The 17,712-nt window shown below is 40.5% G+C and overlaps 1 protein-coding gene across 2 annotated transcripts in view; it reads left to right on the forward strand.

Annotated features, from left to right (window-relative positions):
* The window catches only part of ST8SIA6 (ST8 alpha-N-acetyl-neuraminide alpha-2,8-sialyltransferase 6), a 47,021-nt gene that overhangs the window by 14,798 nt on the left and 14,511 nt on the right, over positions 1-17,712 (forward strand). For both annotated transcript variants that reach the window (XM_034067684.1, XM_034067679.1), the window contains exons 4-7: positions 631-717; positions 11,107-11,251; positions 13,554-13,666; positions 14,876-14,968. In XM_034067684.1, coding sequence (XP_033923575.1) covers positions 631-717; positions 11,107-11,251; positions 13,554-13,666; positions 14,876-14,968 — 438 coding nt within the window. The remainder of the gene's footprint in view (positions 1-630; positions 718-11,106; positions 11,252-13,553; positions 13,667-14,875; positions 14,969-17,712) is intronic.

The following is a 17,712-nucleotide window of genomic DNA, read 5'->3' on the forward strand; positions in this document are numbered from 1 at the left end:
GTTTAAAGGGAAGTGAAAGCTCTTTAGTTACATGTAACAATGTAACCGAAGTCCTGGTTGTTGTAAAACAATAGATTGTTTTGTTTAAGAGATAATTTGAAGGAAATTTACATCTGTAAATAGAGGTCTGTGTTCTTAGATGATTGGACTGGGCTTTAGGGAGTCTATAAGGTAAATGGAGGAAAAGGCATAAGAAGTGTCATGTTTTATCTTGGCTTGCAAGAGCCACATTTCAAAACGTTTTTGAAGTCTTGAAACACCAAGTGTAAGAGGGTTTTTTGAATTATTTTGAACTTCTGCACTTGAAATGATTGCAAATAACTTGAGGTATTAATGATCAAATATTGAAGTTTGAAACCAGCATACTTTGGAAAGTTTCTGAACAGAAAAGTACATTAGGGCATCACTATTAAGAAGAGATGTTTAATAGGTCGCTTTAATTAAATGAGGATAGTACTGTTGCGAATTACAAAAATAAAATGGGTCATAGAGTTCTAAAAGCAACCTATTATATATGCACTGTGCACATTATTATTAATACATTCATCATTTGAATGTTTTGGAGGCTGTTTCTAAATATACATACAGCTATAGTCTAGCATTTGATGTTGTTGCTGTTGCCTTTTTTAGATATACAGAAGACTATTATCTTCACATCGTCACAAAACTGCAGAACTGCAGCTGGATAAAGAGACCGGAAGAATCTATGAAATTCAGGTAATTTTCATTGTCTCACTTAGAAAAACAGTTTACCTTAGATTTGTAAAACAAGCCATAATTTTAAATCTTCCCTTCTGAAAACATAATTCTGTGTTGCTTTTAGAATGCATTTGTAGCTATACGCTTCTATTAACCTTTTGCTGTTGAGGCTCTTCTTGTTTGTTTGAATTGAACTGTGCAAACTGAGTAGGATAAACCTATGCAAATGAAGCAATTTCACCCACCTCCACTGTAATGAATAGTTAACTAACTTGGGTAGAATGGATTAAAATATTCCTAACACAAAGCCTACAATATTTAAAAAAAAATCAGTAATGTGATTTTGTCCATCTGAGCTGGCACTCTGGTAAAAGACTGTGTAATGTAGCAGTGTATTTCTTACCCCAAGGTTATTGCTTCTATTACAGAAATGCCCAAAGCACTCATTAGATTTGATGCCGCATGTTAGGTTTGAAACCCCTGAGCATGTAAGCATGTCATTACATCTGTCCCTTTTCAGGATGGCACATAAATACATGCTCAGTAGGGACGGTGGTCCCTGAAAACCTTCCACTATCATTTGGAAGTGCATCGTACTGATTTTAGAGAGCAGCTTCACTGTGCCAACCCTGTTTTCTCCAGGGTGAATTTCTCTCTTGAATTACATTATTACATGGAACAGAATTAATGATTCTGTCATGATCGTTAAAAATACACAAACTGACCTGTCTTCCACCTCTGGAGTTAACCAGCATTGAAAACTGAATATCCATGTGCAGCAGGATACCTTTGGAAGAAGTAATTTTGGCGTGTGTGTGCAAAGCTTTCTGTGTAACATAAATTGCTGTGTTTGTTGTGTATTGTAACTGACTAATTGTGTTTCCAAAAGCTGAGGTAGGAAAATACACACAGTTAAGGTTTAAGAAACTTTCAATTAGCTTAGACAGGCTTTAGCTGTGCACAGGGATATCAGAGCGTGATAAGGAGCTGTAGAAGCAGCCCATTCTGTTTAAGAACGGGCAGGTGTCCTGTACAGAGTTGACAAGAGGTGAAGCTGCTCTCATTTGCTCTTCATCCTGCTACAATTAGGCTTATTGTTGGCCTATCTTTTCTTAACTTCTTTTCCTTCCAAACAGACCAGCCATCACTTGCAAGCAATTTGTTCATATGGACACAACCCATGCTGCAATTCTAATGGCAGTACTGCATATTCTTCTGTCCCTATGATACTTGATCTGCTTTGATATCATCCAAAATTTCCGTTGCTATGACCAAGGACTGGTACCTCAGTTTAGAGCATTGCAGATGATCGTTTTACAAAAGATGTGTGCTTTTGCATCAGTCTTTTTTCATTTTCTCAAACTCCTGTTGTTTTTTAGAAATAGGATATTCAAATCTTACCCTGGTCCCATACTCTCCTGAAGACTTTCAAGGCTCTTAGCAGTTGGTCAATAGAGGCTTCAAAAAAAATATTAGAGAGAACCAAATTCAGTATAAAATTTACTGTCTAAATTTGTATACACTCCATGCTTGTTTATCAGATTTTATCTTAAGCACAAGATCTTGAAACTAGCTTAGCGAGGGCACACTAGCTGAGAAATGATGCATTGACAGAGCTCTATGGGGTACAGAGCTTCTAGAAATGTGGTGTAATAAATGAGTTAATAATCCCTTGGCAGTACATTTCTTCTTTTTTCTAACTTAGTGTCAGTAATGCATGATAATTGTGTGTTACAAGTATTACTCAGTTCTAAAAATCTCATTGAGTAGGTAGATAAATACACCCATTTTGCAGAAGAAGAAATTAATCTCGGAAGGGCTGTGCAGCAGGAATTGGCTAATACAGCTAGCCACCTTCAGGAGGAGAGTTGAAGCTGCCTGTGTCATACTACTCACCTGCCAGTGTCACCAGAAGTCTGCCTGCTGACTAGACTGCAGAGAACATGCCTGACTTCTTTCCCTGTTCCACCATCTGTTAAATGGACTGAGCACTTTCATGCTTCACAGGTGTGGTGTCAATTTTATGACATCTCTGTATTATCCTAAAGTTCTGAAGAACAGGCATGCAGATTTATAAGGGATTTAATGTCTTGCACTTCAGGGCATAAACTAACCTCTAATTAATAAGGTTCAAAAGCAGCTTCCAGTGGGGTAGTGAATTTTTCAGAGAACTTTTCTTGTGTTTTCCAACAGTCTTTGCTGTTGGCTACTGTCATACTGGTAGTGGAATGAGGGAATATACGATCTGAGCCAGTAACTCTTTCATTCCTTGAAGACAGCACTGTGTGCCAATGAGTGCACATTGATTCTCTTTGTAAGACACACTCCCAGCAGATCCAGGACAAATAAAAGAATATGAATTAGAGCTGCAATGCAGGAAAGAAATGTTTGTATTTGCCAGAAGCATTACAACCGACAGCCATGCATGGCACAAACTACAATGCTTTTATTTGCAGAGCAGAGTGCAGGATTCCAGATTGACCCTCTACTGTCTAGCTCAGCTTTGCCATGCAGCTGTGCAAACTGTGTATGTTTGTTGGCAGAGAGCTGCCCTTTTCCTTTCCAGATGGCTTCCTCTAAAGATCCTCTGCTGTGCAGGCTCACATGCACTTGGCTGGTTGCTGTCTGGCAGTGGTCAGTGGTTCTTGACAGCTCTATCATGTTTAGCCATGCGGTTCTCAAAATCAAGAAGAATCATGAAGCAAGTACAAGCCATGATTTTCTCTTGAATACCTCCCATATCCACAGTCACTGTTCTCTGGTTGATTTTTTTTTTTTATCCAGCCTCTGTCAAGGAACCAGGCTCCTGGTCCTTCGCTTATTTCAGTATCTGTAATGCTGACATCAGCACTGCCAGATTTAGGCTGCCCTCCGAGGAGAAAGTGCAAACACTGGATTCATTGCTCTTGCAATCCTAGTCAAGATTTATTGTGCCCCACAGTAGTGTTTGTCAGTCATCGCTAAAGAGGTTTTATCTAACTTCACAACACTAGCAGGACAGAACACAGCAGAAGTGGTATAAATGGCATCCTACTAACAGTGGTTTAGGGAAAGCCTTCTCTGGTGTTTACTGCTACTGACATATAGAGAACTAGTTAAATATTTTGTTATGCAGACTTTTCCTTTATGAAATTTAGCTCTGCTTGTTCTTTTTTTTTCTTTCTTTTCCATTTCTCTTCCTCTTTATGGCTCTACAATCATCAAGCATTTCCATATTACCTCGTTTCTAAGCCCACCTGAGTTCTCCCTCCCTTTTCAAACTCACATCAGCTTTAACTTGTTTCAGACAAAGCAAGTCCTCAGATCTGTTGGTTATAAGAGAGGATTGGTAGAAACTCGGAAAGGGAGGGGAAGTAATCTCACAGCTGCCTGGAAGTGTCATTCTCAAAGCCCCAGGAAAAAAAGGCTGTGCTGGGTAGCTTCCTCTGCAAAGGCCCTTCTAGCTACATACAGCGGAGTCTCAGGTTCCCTAGGTAACCTGAATATTAATTATTATATTAGTATTCTTCAAAGGTTTTCCACTTAAAAGAAATGTTTCATTAGTGCAACAAATTACAGAGCCCAATTAGGTGCAAGCTGTAATCGTTTGGGGATTTTTTTACACCTCCACATCCGTTTGCTTTACAGATTTCTGAGCTTGATTTATTCTCATTTGGGCTACACACCCATGGTGGCAAGTAATCTGCAGGTTTTCCAAATAGCTGCAACTCCTGTTTTTGCTGGAAGCTAAGAAATAGCTACAACAGCCTTCAAAATTACTGTGGGGAGAGGGAGGGAGGGAGGCTATGGAGAAAGGCTAAGCAGATGCCGTGTTTCAGTGAAGCCTCTGGGCATTGTATTTCTGTGCTGTCTTGCTGAGCTTGGAGCCTGGCAAAGCAGCGAACCAGTTCTTCAGGAGTGGTATCAGACTGAAATAGCCCTGTGTGAGCTGTGGATAATGGCCCCTCTGCCCACAGAAACACCATCCTGACAATCCTTATTTGCATCTGATAATGAAGGGAGAAGGAAATTCCTGCAGTTTAGCTGGCACACTGCTCCACCCCACCAAAATATCTTAAACTTTTTTAAAAAGAATACAATACTACCTAAAACCCCCTGGATCTTGGAAAGAACAGTTAAAAGATCAACCCATTTTCCTAGCCCTGTAATTTCCCTCCTGCTTTTTATTCCACTTGACCTCTATTACCCTTTTCCCACTTTAATATCTCTTCTGAAAAGTGTGTGTTAAACATTCCTGCAGATTATAAAATCCTGCTCCTTGAAGAGATTAATTTGTAGTGTGCTACACTGTGATATATAAATAACAGTGCTGCTCACAACATCTGTGTACTACAGTGAACCATAGTTGAAACACAAATAAAATACCCTTCAAGGTCAATTTATACTTTCATAAGCTTACATGACTGCATAATCAATAGCTTTCCTAACACTAAACAGGTCAGTAATTCCACTCTACTGTATGAAATCTTCCATTGGAGTATGCAAGAAAACATGCAGAACTCTGAGATTATAGTGTGATTTAAGAGTACATTTGCTCCATAGATTTAACAGATCATATGTAAAATTGGGAGTATATATTCAGTGACACATTTCTATTTCAGGAGAGAAAAGGGGGGGGGGGGGGAGATAGTAATTGGGGACAGTTTGGAAAATTGGTTGAATTTTTAATTGCTCTACAGACTATATACTTCCTAAAGGCTGGAGGATTCCTATGAGGGGAACCTAATTTGGAATCAGACTGAGTTAATTATGTCTTCATGGCAGACTCTTTAAATAGTCTTTGGTTTGGAAATTTTATTACACTTTTTACATATGCAGTCTTGATTTCAGATTCAACCCTGCTGGCTTTCATTGCTTTAGACATTTATGATGGTACTTCATTTATAGACAGTTTAAGAGCTGTCAGAGTAGCATTCTCCTTCAGCACGTTCTGTTTCAGACACCAAATTTAACCACTCTTTTCTAAAAGATTGGAATAATATGCTTCATTGCATGTTGATGCTATTGACTTGGATTGACAAGAGCCTGCCTGACCCATATGGTTGTCTAGAGCCCCCAATGCAGCACAGTAAGATAACTGCTTGCTCATTATAAGATTTTATAGCAGTGGGCATACATGAAAGGTAGTCTCACTATTTGTAGTCACACCCTTGAAATCTTGTTGTTACACAGTGGGATTTTTTGTGGGTTCTTCTCTGTACTGACAAGACAGTGTCTTTAACATGAAACCTCAAAGTCCTAGTTGTCTTCACATGTACAGTACAATAACTCACATGAGCTAATGGTTACAAACACTCAAGCTAGGTGAAGTATTAATACAAGCTATTAGTCAAGCATAGACTTTATCTGGTTATTACTAATTCTCAGGCTTTTGTTGGTTGGTATACTTTGCCCTTTATTCAAATGATATTACAGATATGCTGTGAGATACACTTAGCATCAGGCTTACAGGAGTTAAAGCTTTAAATATTTGTTATTCTTACTTTGGGTTTGGCTATCCCTTTTATGTGGTGTTTATGTGTGTTGGGTAACTGAAGAACCACAGAGAAATATGTCTGTGTAAGCATTGCTGGTGTGGATAATGTACAAGTGCTTTACAACAGCACTGGTATTTCTTTTTTGCCAACAGTTGCTTGTACAGATGTTAGTAAAAGGTGAGTTAGAGTCAAATGGACTGAGACCACTACTGAAAGAAGTTTAAAAGTCTCAAATTGTTGAAATTCTGCACCTTGACTAAACAACCTGTTTCACTGTGCTTCCTAACTTTGAACTAACCAAATTTAGTGCAAATTACGATTATTTGCCTCATTGTCCCCAGTGTGGCCTTAGATGACAGTTGAGCATCTACTATTTAGAGGAATGTTCTATGTATTTTGATACTTCTGCAGTGTCCATCCCTATCCATTGTTCCCCTCCTCCCACCTCAATTTAGTCCAATGTATAATGACAGTGAACTAGTTCACCCTGTCCTCTACAATGAAGAATGCCCTCTGGCCCCAGGTCTACAGGCACTGGCATCACATTGAAGTGTAGTTTACACAAAAGAAATGCTATTAAGTTCACAGTTTTGTCAGGTTCTGCAGGCTCACATTCTCCTGGGACTACTGGAGCCCCTTGAGGATCGTGGTTAATTGCACTAGCCCAGTGCTCCAGCTTTAGGCTGAAGCAGACAGTTCCAGTGCTATATTCTCTTTCCTGTGTTTCAGAGTAGGAGACTGTGTAAAGTCTTGGTGCTGAAGCAAGTGCCTTTTCACACCAGGTATATATCAGAATAAAATATTTTTAAAAATCTAGAACAAAATTACTTTGGCTAAGCATTTCTAATTAAAGAGCGTGTTCTGAAAAAAAGAATCCTACTTATTGCAGAAGGGTGAATCAAAGGTCGTCCTGGTGCTTGTATCAGTAGTTTGAAGGAGAGGGGAGTTTTTAAACTCTGTAGAAGCTTGTTCCATAAAGACAGATTTCACCCATCGAGATTCTTCCCATTTCATTCAGGATAAGGGCAGTTCTGGTATTTGGACCAGCTGAGAAACTGCTAGCCCTAGACTAACTACTGACAGGTTTGGCCCTTATGGCTGGTTCAAATTGAGTTGTCGGGAGGAAGATGTTGAGATGCTTGCAATCTCTTGCAGATGTGTGCACGCTGTGTCTTGTCAGTGGACACATATAGCCTGTATACAAGCACTGAACCAGCTAAAATGCTTCTTGGCTACAGAGCTACTACAGGAGCTGCAAAGAAACTACATCAGCATATTTAGATCCTGCAGGTGCTTTCTGACTTCCACTAGAGTGGACTATATAGAAGCATGGAATAGTTGGATTTGGAAGGGCCAATAAACATCATTCAGTTCCAGCCCCCCTGCCATGGGCAGAGACACACCTCACACTAGACCAAGTTGTTCCAAGCTCCATCCAACCTGACTTTGAACACTGCCAGGGAGGGGGCAGCCACAGCCTCTCTGGGCAACCTGTTTCAATGTCTCACCCCCCTTGTAATGAAGAATTTCTTCCTAATGTCTAATCTAAATCTCCGCTTTGCAGTTTAAAGCCATTCCCCCTTGTCCTATTACTATATGCCCTTGTAAACAGTCTCTCTCCAGACTTCCTGTAGGCACCCTTTAGGTATTGAAAGGCTTTTCTAAGGTCTCTCAGAGCCTTCTCTTCTCCAGGCTGAACAAGCTCAACTCTCTCAGCCTGCCTCCGTAGCAGAGGCGCTCCAGCCCTCTGATTATCTTTGTGGTCCTCCTTTGAACTTGTATGATACATATCTTAATCTTATGAAATATATATTCTTCAGGGTGTCATTACCTCATGACAAAGACCACATATGACATTAATATTATCATGACGATTGCAGTAACAGATTGCTTGCACTGCCTTGTCTCTACCTCTTTGTTATTCTTTGCTGTCAGTTGTAAACGTACCATATGTACAAAATCCTATCTGAACAGATAAGCTAAATATATTGTTAGTGGGTATTGCTTTCTGCAGGTTACATGCATTCCTGCTGGAGTTCTGTGCATGAATGCTTTGGTACAGTGAGACTCTGTCATTATTTGATCTAAGTAGGAGGCTTCTGTTGTTACCTCCAAATTTTTAGTGTATATGCTCTTAGGTAAGATCTGAATAGGTATCATTAATCAGTGTGTATTCTCTTGTTTTCACTGTGTTTCTGAATTAGCCTGGCTCTGTTTTACTTCTGCAGTGGATCCATAATATTAATTTAAACAATTATTTTCTTATTAATTCTGATATCCATTTTTCTTCCAGACTGTTTCTGCTTTTATTGAAGAACTCATTCTTGTGCAATGAGTAATAAAAAGCAAACCCACATCATCTGTATTAATGACTGTTATCTGTCATCAGTTTGCTTTTTCAGGTTCTGGTTGCTATCACACACAGAGCTAAAGCTGGGCAAGAATATTTTGGTGTTATTCCTTCTCCTCTGAACCTCCTGTGATTTACACATAATATTTAGGCCTTTTAGCTACTTTTAGCTTTAAGAAAAAAATCAAAGAAAACAAAATTATGGGGTTTGTGATCCCTCATCTCCATGTGATTGCCAGAGAGCAGAGGGATGGCTGCTCCTTAAGGGACAGGGAATGGGATCCCAGCACAATAGCCTGCTGGCAGAGCAGACTCTGGCAGCCAGGCTCCTTGCACCCTAACAAAGAGTGGGGCAGCCCTAGACCTGGGCATGGGCATGTGCCATGGGACGGGATGGGCACAGCTGGAAACTGGCCCTGCTGCAATGTTGCTGGGCAGGGACTGATGGCTCTGGGGGGCTGAAATGGGGCCCAGGGTCATGGGCAGGATGGGAGTGGCCCCAGGGGCTGGACAGGGGTAGTGAGTCTTGGTGATGCCCTCAGGGCATGATAGTGATGTCTAAATCCTCTTATTACTGCAGTGCATATTAAGGTTAGAAAGAGCTGCTTATAGGAAAAAGTGTACAAAAAAGCAAGTGGACTCTAGTCAAGGTTGGTTCAATAACATCCAGTGTTCCCATACTTAATCCTTGTACTCTCCTGCCTCATTGCTTCATTTGTATTTTTCTATATGCTTAAAATAGTATGTTATATGCTCAGTTGTTTTCACCACGTCTGTACCTCCTTACCCACAAGAGCACAGTCTCGGTTCCCTCCCCACCCTTGTACCTAGTGGTTTTAACTGACCGCAGACCTGCCCTGCTCATTAAAGCTTTGAGCAAGGCAGTGGAAATCATTGCATTCAGGGAGTGGAGCTGAATATGGCTTGTGGAAATCTGAGCCCTACTGTTTCCACCCTCAGGAGCTGTATTTCCTGTTAACATTTCCTGGTAACTCTCCTAGTATGATTATTTCAGATCTGTGTCACCGCAGCACTCAGTTGCTGCCAGTGTTCCTCACACATCTGGGAACTTTGAAGATTTCAGAGCTCAGTATGCAAAATGGGTTAATCCGTACAGTAAGCAGTTTGACATCTGAAATGGTAATCTTTTATTTGGTATTTTATGTATGAATCAAATGAACTTTACCACCTTTTATTTCCTCCATTTTTGACCATTATTTCAAGAGAAGTGAGATTGAGAGTTATCCCAGACCTGTTCATTATCTTCCTTGTCTTCCAGAAAACATAATCTGTGGGTTCTTCCATGTGCTGGACTGTGTCTTATCTCCATTAGAAATAGAACTATAGTATTATAAGGATATTTGCTCTGTGTACGTTGTTGATAAAGCTGAATGAAGCAACTTCTCTTAGCTGTGTCTTACCTTATGAAAGTCAGCTTATCCAGAATTTGGCCTATATTCCTTAAGTAGTTCCAATGGTTTGGTTTGCCTTACTCACAGAAAAAGTGTGAAACAAAGCTTTTCTACTCCTCTGGCTCCAACTGTAAATATATCTGTATTTTGCCTTCACAATTAACCTTCAGTGTTAGGACAGAATTCCGTGCTCTGTTATCTTCTCCCAAATTCCAAGCAATTCTGTTATCAATGAATTTCCTTCCCTAAATGGTTAGTAGTTCTCTTAATATCTCACCTGATGTCCTGACAATTGATAGATAATGTTTGGCCATGAATACTTCAGACTTACAGTCTGAAAATTGGATCAGGTAGCACCAGAGAGAACATTGTTCCCTAAAGCAAAATGAATTACAGCATTTCATGTCTGATTTCAAAGGTATGATGGGGCTTTTCATTGCATTTTACTGTTAATAATATAGGGTGTTTGCACACATATTTTTGTAAGTTTGGAGGTAGCAGGAATTGTAAGATGGGTGATAGCCTTCACTCCTGCATAAAATTTGAGTGATTCACTTGCAGTCTTATCTATTTAAGGACCTCTGCTAGCTGTTTTGGAGAGCAGCTTTGCTGTCTGTCTCTATCACAAAGACATGTGTCTTCTTTATTTTCAAGTTGTGATGTAATCTATTTATTATCTGTGATACTGTGCACAGAAAAAGTGTGCTGAACAGGCGTGGTAATGAATTATCAGTTAATTGGCCTGTGACCATCTAACTGTTCACTAAGTACTATAGGCAGTACTTCCCATCACCATTCCTTTAATCTGCTTGGTTCTTTCCTCAGCCTTCTAATTTCCTACAATCATTCATTCTACCTGGACAGAAAACACATTGGTAATTCTTGGGGGGCTGAAGTGAGCAATAGTAAGGAGAAGACCAATTACAGCTTTTTCTGGATGGGAAAGGGAGACCAAGAGAGAAAAACAGGACAAGAGAAGGGGTTCTTGGTCTGATTATTTCTGAACGCTTGCTGTGAGAAAGGACTTGCTTTAAAAAGCAAGTGAAGGATTCATATAGCATTTTGTTGCTTAGTTAATTAGAACTGTTTTTCATTGATCTACTTCTCTATGAAAATTTTCCTGCTTATTTGCCTGTCTTTGAGCAGGTTTTGTTTGGGTTTTTTGCAGGTCAGAATTAGCTTCCTGCTGTGATGCAGTTCACAATTTTATTGCTTCTCAAAACAACAGCCCACTGGGAAGTAACATGAGTTATGAAGTGGACAGTAAAAAGACCATCCTCATTACAGAGGACATTTTTAAGATGCTGCCTGTGGTAAGAACTGTATTTATAAGATATAAAGAAACTGTTATAAGGTATAAGAATAAGGTATAAGGGCCTGTTATAATAATTGCAGTATCATATATATTTTGGGTTAGTAAATGAACTGCTTTCTTTGATACCTCTGGAAGAGGCCATTCACCCCCTGTATGCACTTACCCATTCACCTCATAAGTCCTATTTTTTAACTGCTTTCTGCAGTGATGGAGGCATGGACAGGGTACCATAGATCAGATTGTAGGCAGAGTTGCTAAAAGAACACAAGCTGCATCCTGATTTGGCAGCCAGCTGAATTCAGGAGAGAATACTTTGAGCATGTTTGCCTTGCTTTTCTCATTCCCATTTTCAAAGGCATTTCAGTATGGAACAACATTTTATATTCCTCATATTCCCATGGCATTTCTGGTGCAGGCTTGGGCATATAACTTAGGAAAGCTATTTTGGCGGTAAACCTGATATAGAACAGAACAGAATAGAATAGGCTATTTCAGTTGAAAGAAACCTACAATGATCATCTAGTCCAACTGTCTGACCAATTCAGGGCTGGCCAAGTTAAAGCATATTGTTAAGGGATTGTAGAAATGGCTCTCAAACACTGACAGGTATGGGGCATTGACCACCTATTTAGGGAGCCTGTTCCAGTGCTTGACTAGCCTCTTGGTAAAGAAATGCTTCCTAATTTCCTAATTCCTAAACCTCTAGGATATAGCTTTGAGCCATTCCCATGTGTCCTATCACTGGATACCAGAGAGAAGAGCTCAGCACCTCCCTCTCCACATCCCCTCATCAGGAAGCTGTAGAGGTTGCCCTCAGCCTCCTTTTCTCCAGACTAGACAATCCTAAAGTCCTCAGCTGCTCCTCACAGGACATTGCTTCCAGCCCTTTCGCTAGCTTTGTTGCCCGCTGGGGTGAAGCCTTTGCAGCCAGAAGCACAGGTTGAGCAAAGGAATACATTTTTGTAGATTGGGACTTACAGTCCTGATCTGCAAGGGATTTACAGTCCCTTACAGACATACAAGCTCTGAAAACAAGACAAAGATGGGCACAGATATGTACTCAATTTCTCAAAAGTAAGAGCACATGGGAGCCCTCTTACCCATTGTGAATTTGTGAGATGTCAGCTACCATGAGTCCGGTCTTTTCTAATGCCCCTGTGAATCACTAAAGACTTCATTGCAATAGAGGTTACTGTGGCTCCAAATTTAAACTGAGTGGAAGAAAAAAGTGGTATGTTTTATCTGAACGTGTACTTGCTAGGGTAGCCAGAGTTATCTGGCCTTTGTGTTCTCCTACTATCTTTTCAGAATTGACCAAACATTTGAACATGTTGTTAATGTCTGCCACTTTCCCCACACTTCTTGCTTTGTTCGTGTCACTTCCTGATTCTCTTTCAGTAAGCTGCTGAGAGAAGGAGGAAGGATATGCTTTCTGTAAGCAAATTTTGACTCAATTTTACAAGCGAGTTCAGTTTCTGCGGTGAAAGTAGCCCAGCTATTGGCCTCTCTGTTGAATGTCAGTGCTTCCACAGCAGGAGAGGCTGAACAAGATGTATGAGATGTTTCTGAGGCCCTGGGATAACAGCCAGCTATATTAATGTCAAATGAAATAGCCAGCGATTTACATTTATTTGCTAGGTTGTGATCTGTGCTGGTTCACACGTGGCTGTGCTTAGCCTCCATTCAGCTTCCCACCTGCAAGACAGCAACCTCCAACAGGGAGAGGAGTAGAGGGTGAGCAGCCACAAACAGTAACTTCTTCAGTTAGCTATCACGTTTGCCATGGCCTAAACTAGGGCACATGATTGTCCTTAGCAGCATCTTCAGGTTCCCCTAAACTGGTTATTTTACATCAAGTGTAATTGTGTGATGACAAAGTAATGCACATTTACAAGGTTACCTTCTGTTAGCTGATAAAGTCAATGACTGTGACAACCCCCAGTCCGTTACAGTGCAAAGGAAAATGGGTAAATTCAACCTGTCTTTAGTACAGCTTAGGCCCTTAGCTTGTAAAACATTCAGTCCGCTACTGGGTAACTTTTGTGTTAAGTGTCTTTAAAAATGTTAATCTAGTTTTAACAATCCTGTGTTATTCTTTCAAAGTTCTGATGACAGAAGTAGCAGTTCTCAGTCTGTTGGTGCCTATTTTCGTTGTCCAGGCATGGCAACCCTGTGTGCTAAATTGTGAATGCTTTCACTGGGATTTCCCAGGTTAAACCTACAAGGACAAATGACTAAAGGTGCAAAGAAACAATCACAAGATTTATAAGACATTGGCTGTGTCTTTTTATTTGTTGCAGTCCTCTCCTCTTTCAGTCTATCCCTTCAAGACCTGTGCTGTGGTTGGAAATGGGGGCATTCTGAAAAATTCCAGCTGTGGAGCTGAAATTGATCGTTCTGACTTTGTGTTTAGGTAAGAACTGCTCTTTCTTACTGAAGTGTGTCCAGTGTTTCTGAAAACTTGATAGGCTTGGAAGCATGCCAGTGCCAGTTTGCAGCAAGATCTTGCCCATTCTTTATTGCTGCCTCCCTAAAGATACTCCTTATGCTTTGTAGATTTCAGAACCCTGCTTCTTAAGTAAAGAGAGGACTATAAGGATACATGTATGATCTATGATTGCAGAGATATTTTTTTAAACCAAGATAAGAGAATAAAGAAAACCATGAAACTGAAATAAGACTGGCATTAAATGTCACATGTTTACCTTTACCTTTGGTTTAACAAAGGGTTTATAAGGGTTTATAAAACCTTTGTTAAACAGCACCCTTAAGCTGGCTCACTGACACAGTTACTTAACCGCCCCAATATTTGTCTCACCTTCAGTTAGCCATATAAAAATTTAGTAATCTAATTGAAGTAGATTTTTTGCCTCCCTCTATAGATTGTGGAGAAACCCAGGCACACTCGGAGAGTAGTTTGGCGCACTCTCTTAGTGTGTGACTCGTACTTTGTATTTCATGCAAAGGAGCAGAGCAATAGTATGCAGGTTCTCTCAGTGATGTCCAATCACTCAGTCTGTTGGATTTTGTTTCCTTTCCTACTTTTGACTAATATTTGGGCTTTTCAAATTAAAAAAACAGAACCAAAACAAAGCAAAACAGGAAAAAAACCCGAACCTTTCCAGTTAGGTAACTGTCTTCATAAAAATGGGAAATTGGTATAACAAGATGCTAAACTTACTGACTGGTTTGAAAAAAATGCTTTCTTTACCTTTTACAGAAACCAGTGTTTCTGCAATTGGGCAAGTTATTCCATTGTTGTTGTAGAAGACATAATAGAAGACTTCCAGAAGAAATGCATTGTTTAGGCAAGAAGGGCAATTATACCTTAGCATCTAACATAGGGCATTCATAGACTGGTGCCTTCTGGGATTTTAGCTTTGCTCCTGATTTGTGAGATGATTTGTGAAAATGAGCTCCCTGTGCCCTATTTTAACCATCTGTACAGTAGATTAAATATTTTTACTGGAAGTGCTGTAAGCCTTATTTAATATTTGTAAAGTGCTTGGAGATCTCTGGGAACTGACGTGAAAGTGTCATTGCACAAGAGAGGAATTTGCAAATATTAACTGTACAGCATTTCTGGTGTGCATCTGTTAAAGTAAATGTTTCTCAATTTCAGGTGTAACCTCCCTCCAACCGTGGGAAGCATTAGCAAGGATGTTGGCAATAAAACAAACCTTGTGACTGTTAATCCGAGTATCATAGCTCAGAAGTAAGTGCTACTGCAAATCTGTTTTGGTGCAATATTGTATAATTGTTTGACATGATTTAGATTTTGTTGGAAATCCGCTGGGATACCGGCATAGGGAGCAGTACATGCAGATTACTTCATTAAGCTTTAGTTTCCATGTAAAATATGTACCAGTGTAAATGGAAATCTGTTAAACCTGGCCTTTTATGGAGCAGGAAAGAGTCAGTCAGCAATGCCCACGTTAGCAAGTGGCTTGGTTAGCACCAGTTCACAATTTATGACAGAGTAAAACTGATGATTGCAAGCCCAAGCCTCTTCTTTTCCCCCCGTGACCCTTATGATCCCCAGCATAAGAAAGGAATTGTAATTGTAAATCAGGAAAGCTTGGAAACCTGTCTGACTCTGTTGGTAGGACTGTAAGCACATGTTAGAAGCCGTTCTGATGAAGGCTTTTTTCTGAATGGAGGCTCAATTTCTGTAATCCATTTTCTCAATCCATGTAACAGCTGTTCACACACTTTTTTCCTCAGCAAAGTTCTTCTTTTTTTGCACCTTCTTGATGAAAAGAAAATCTAATAAGGCCAGGCTGAGTAATCTGACATCTTCAGCAGGCTGGAAATGCAGCTTATCTATGAAAAGGACTGCTGTGGCATGTTATTTACTGCTTACTGATCTTACTGTATCTTATTATCTGTCATAGCTATATTTGTCAAATACACAACATCAGAGCTTTTCCTTTTTTCCTTTAAAGGAAGAAGGGAATATTATAGTGAGCATAGAAATGGCTAACAAACGGTTGTTATTGATTCAAGGATAGAGCGTGATTTCTGCAGTCAGTACTAACTACCTTAATGCTTAGCCAGGCCTTTTTGACTTAAATGAGGATGAGTTATTGCTTCCCCAAAACCAGATTTAGCTTATTGATTTTAGAAGGGCTGCACAACAATATGAGGCAGGAAAACTTTGTCCAGTAACTCAGCATCATTGGTAGCTACTGACCTGGTGCATGATTTGTCTGGGCTTGATCGATGTGTTCTGCCACAGCTGCACTCATTCTTTAACCCGGTGTAGTCACATCAGGGTTCAAAGCAGTTACACTGAAGGAAGCAGGAGCTAGATCTGTGTGAGGATGAAATGAGATTGAGAGGACTTTAAGATTTAAAAATCTAAAAAAAATAATTGAATACTCAGAGAACACAGTAAATGCCTTTGAAAGAGGAGCAGGAAGCAACTTGGCACTATTTAGCAGAACTAAGGTTTTTTCTTGTCTCAGAAGACCTATTCTGACTTTATTCACTCTAATTTCTAATTCTGTGTTTGGGTACTAGGTTAGTCTGCTGTTATTGTTAAGGTTAATCAGCTTTTGAACTGTGCCTGTCAGGGTGTACAATGTAGGTGAACTCTCTTGGGGGAGAGAAGCACAGTTCTTATGTGTCCAAATGGAGCTGGGCTATACTGCACCTCACAGGGGCAAAGCTGAAAAAGAAAACAAGACGAAGTTGAGTTTTTCAAGTTTCTAGCTATGGAAGGACAGTTGTGTCCTGAAGGCTCTTTGTGTACACTGAGTTGAAATAGAGAAGATTCTTGTAGTAAAGGCCAGAAGATCACCCCTCAGCCACTCTTCCTAGATACATGCTCGGGCGTTTCTTGCTTGCTTTGGCTGTGTGGCTGTTGCATGCACAGGGGGCTGGGGTCAACAGGAGGGCCTGAGTTGTCTTCATTTTGCTTCAGAATCTGATGGTAATATGTCGTGGTTTAAGCCCAGCCAGTAACTCAGAACCACGTAGCTGCTCACTCTCCCCCTTTCCTCCTCCCCCGCCCCCCACTCCTGGAGGGATGGGGAGGAGCATCAAAAGAATGTAACTCCCACAGGTTGAGATAAGAACAGTCCAGTAACTAAGGTATAACACAAGTCACTGCTGCTACCACCAATAATAATAATGATAAGGGGAATAGCAAGGGAAGAGAATACAACCGCTCATCACCCGCTGACCAATACCCAGCCTGACCAGAGCAGAGATCTAACCCTTCCAGGTAACTGCCCCCACTTTATATACTGGGCATGACGTGCTGTGGTATGGAATACCTCTTCAGTTAGTTTGGGTCAGGTGTCCTGTCTCTACTTCCTCCCAGCTTCCCCTCCTCCCTGGCAGAGCATGAGACTCAGAAAGTCCTTGGTCAGAGTAAACGTGACTTAGCAACAACTAAAAATATCGGTGTTATCAGTGCTGTTCCCAGGCTGAAAGTCAAAACCACAGCACTGCACCAGATACTAAGAAGGAGAAAAATGACTGCTACTGCTGAACCCAGCACATAATGGCACTTCTGGGGGAAGCAGAGCTGTAAGTTTAAACCCCCTCAGCCTGAGAAGAAGTATCACTCCTTGCAGAAGTTCAGTTGTTCAAGAGGTAACTGCCAAGTCCTCCCTGAGGGTTTTGAATGGAAATGGTGGTGCTGATGTCCCCTGTCTTGAAGTGCTCCATAGGAAAAGGGTTTGAACCTACTCAAGTGTGAAGAGAAATTAAACCAATTTTTCCAGCTTCTACTGAAGCCATTTGTGAAAAGTGGGCTCTGGTAATCCTTAAAAGGTGAAAGTACATGGCTCAGATATATAGACAACTACCTACAAAAGAGGACTCAGTGCTTTGAATCCTAAAAGGGATTCAAGTGCCGTATATTCACATGATTCAGACAACTCAGATCTATAGAGGAAACTAGGTGAGTGACCCCCTTGTGTCTTGTATCATTTCTTGGGTAACTCTAGG

Source organism: Melopsittacus undulatus, chromosome 1 (genome assembly GCF_012275295.1).
Source record: "Melopsittacus undulatus isolate bMelUnd1 chromosome 1, bMelUnd1.mat.Z, whole genome shotgun sequence".
NCBI classification, from domain to species: Eukaryota; Metazoa; Chordata; class Aves; order Psittaciformes; family Psittaculidae; genus Melopsittacus; species Melopsittacus undulatus.